The sequence below is a fragment of the Sinocyclocheilus rhinocerous genome, unplaced genomic scaffold (genome assembly GCF_001515625.1).
Source record: "Sinocyclocheilus rhinocerous isolate Xijiao unplaced genomic scaffold, SAMN03320098_v1.1 C36090558, whole genome shotgun sequence".
NCBI classification, from domain to species: Eukaryota; Metazoa; Chordata; class Actinopteri; order Cypriniformes; family Cyprinidae; genus Sinocyclocheilus; species Sinocyclocheilus rhinocerous.
Genome location: NW_015772777.1, coordinates 1 through 815, shown reverse-complemented (window position 1 = coordinate 815; position 815 = coordinate 1). Strand labels below are relative to the sequence as shown.

The window sequence follows — 815 nt, the reverse complement described above, 5'->3', positions numbered from 1 at the left end:
AAACAGCTGAGACAGATGATCTCTTTGATCCTTTGGAGGATTCACAAACACTGAATACCTTTACAAGAAGGGATCATCTCTTTGCACGGTTGGACTTTATCCTTGAGAAAGCAGCTGTCACCCTGTACCATCAAGACAAAATGAAACCTCTTTCGAATGAGAGCGGGGTTATTCAGCTGGAGTTTTCAGGTGTGTGTATATACCGTATATATATTTAAATATATGTAGATATATATACTTATTATAACAAAAAAAGTCTCAATGGCTTAGAATCAATTTTGAATGTTGATTTATGTTTTTAATTTTGCTTTACAGGTGTGAAGATCAGAGTTGAGTCTCTTCCTCGCTCAGAGTCTTCATTACTCTCAGTGAAACTTGGTGGGCTGTTTCTCCGTGATCTCACTACCCAGGGCTCCATCTTTCCTGTCCTTGTTTCACCAAAACCAGTTAGTTTTTTCTCATATTTAAAGTTACTCGTTGCTATAGAACAGTCATCTGCATGTGTTGAAAATATCTGTTACAGAAATATAACTGTAATAATAGATTTCATATAACTTTTCTACATTTTAAGGACAAGGTTGCTGTTGCTATCAGTCAACCTTTTGAGCAGACTAACTGCACAGAAATGAGCAATCTATGTGAGTAATAAATTAAAAACATATATCTGTTGTATGAAAATATACACAAATAAATGTCTATGAAGGCTGATTAAGAACTTCTTATTTTGTCTTTTTTCAGCCTCTGATGTGGAATCATCAGCCCCTCCTGTATTTGAGATGATTTATGAACGTAATCCAATAAGGAGCAAATTTGAG

At 35.1% G+C, this 815-nt stretch overlaps 1 protein-coding gene across 1 annotated transcript; it reads left to right on the top strand.

Moving 5' to 3' along the window:
* Positions 1-11: 11 nt before the first annotated feature.
* Positions 12-804, top strand: LOC107735482 (vacuolar protein sorting-associated protein 13D-like; the record flags this gene model as incomplete). Its single annotated transcript, XM_016547147.1, has 4 exons — positions 12-189; positions 316-446; positions 572-638; positions 739-804. Coding segments are annotated over exons 1-4 (313 nt in total), but the record flags the coding sequence as incomplete, so codon positions are not given.
* Between the last annotated feature and the right edge of the window lie 11 nt (positions 805-815).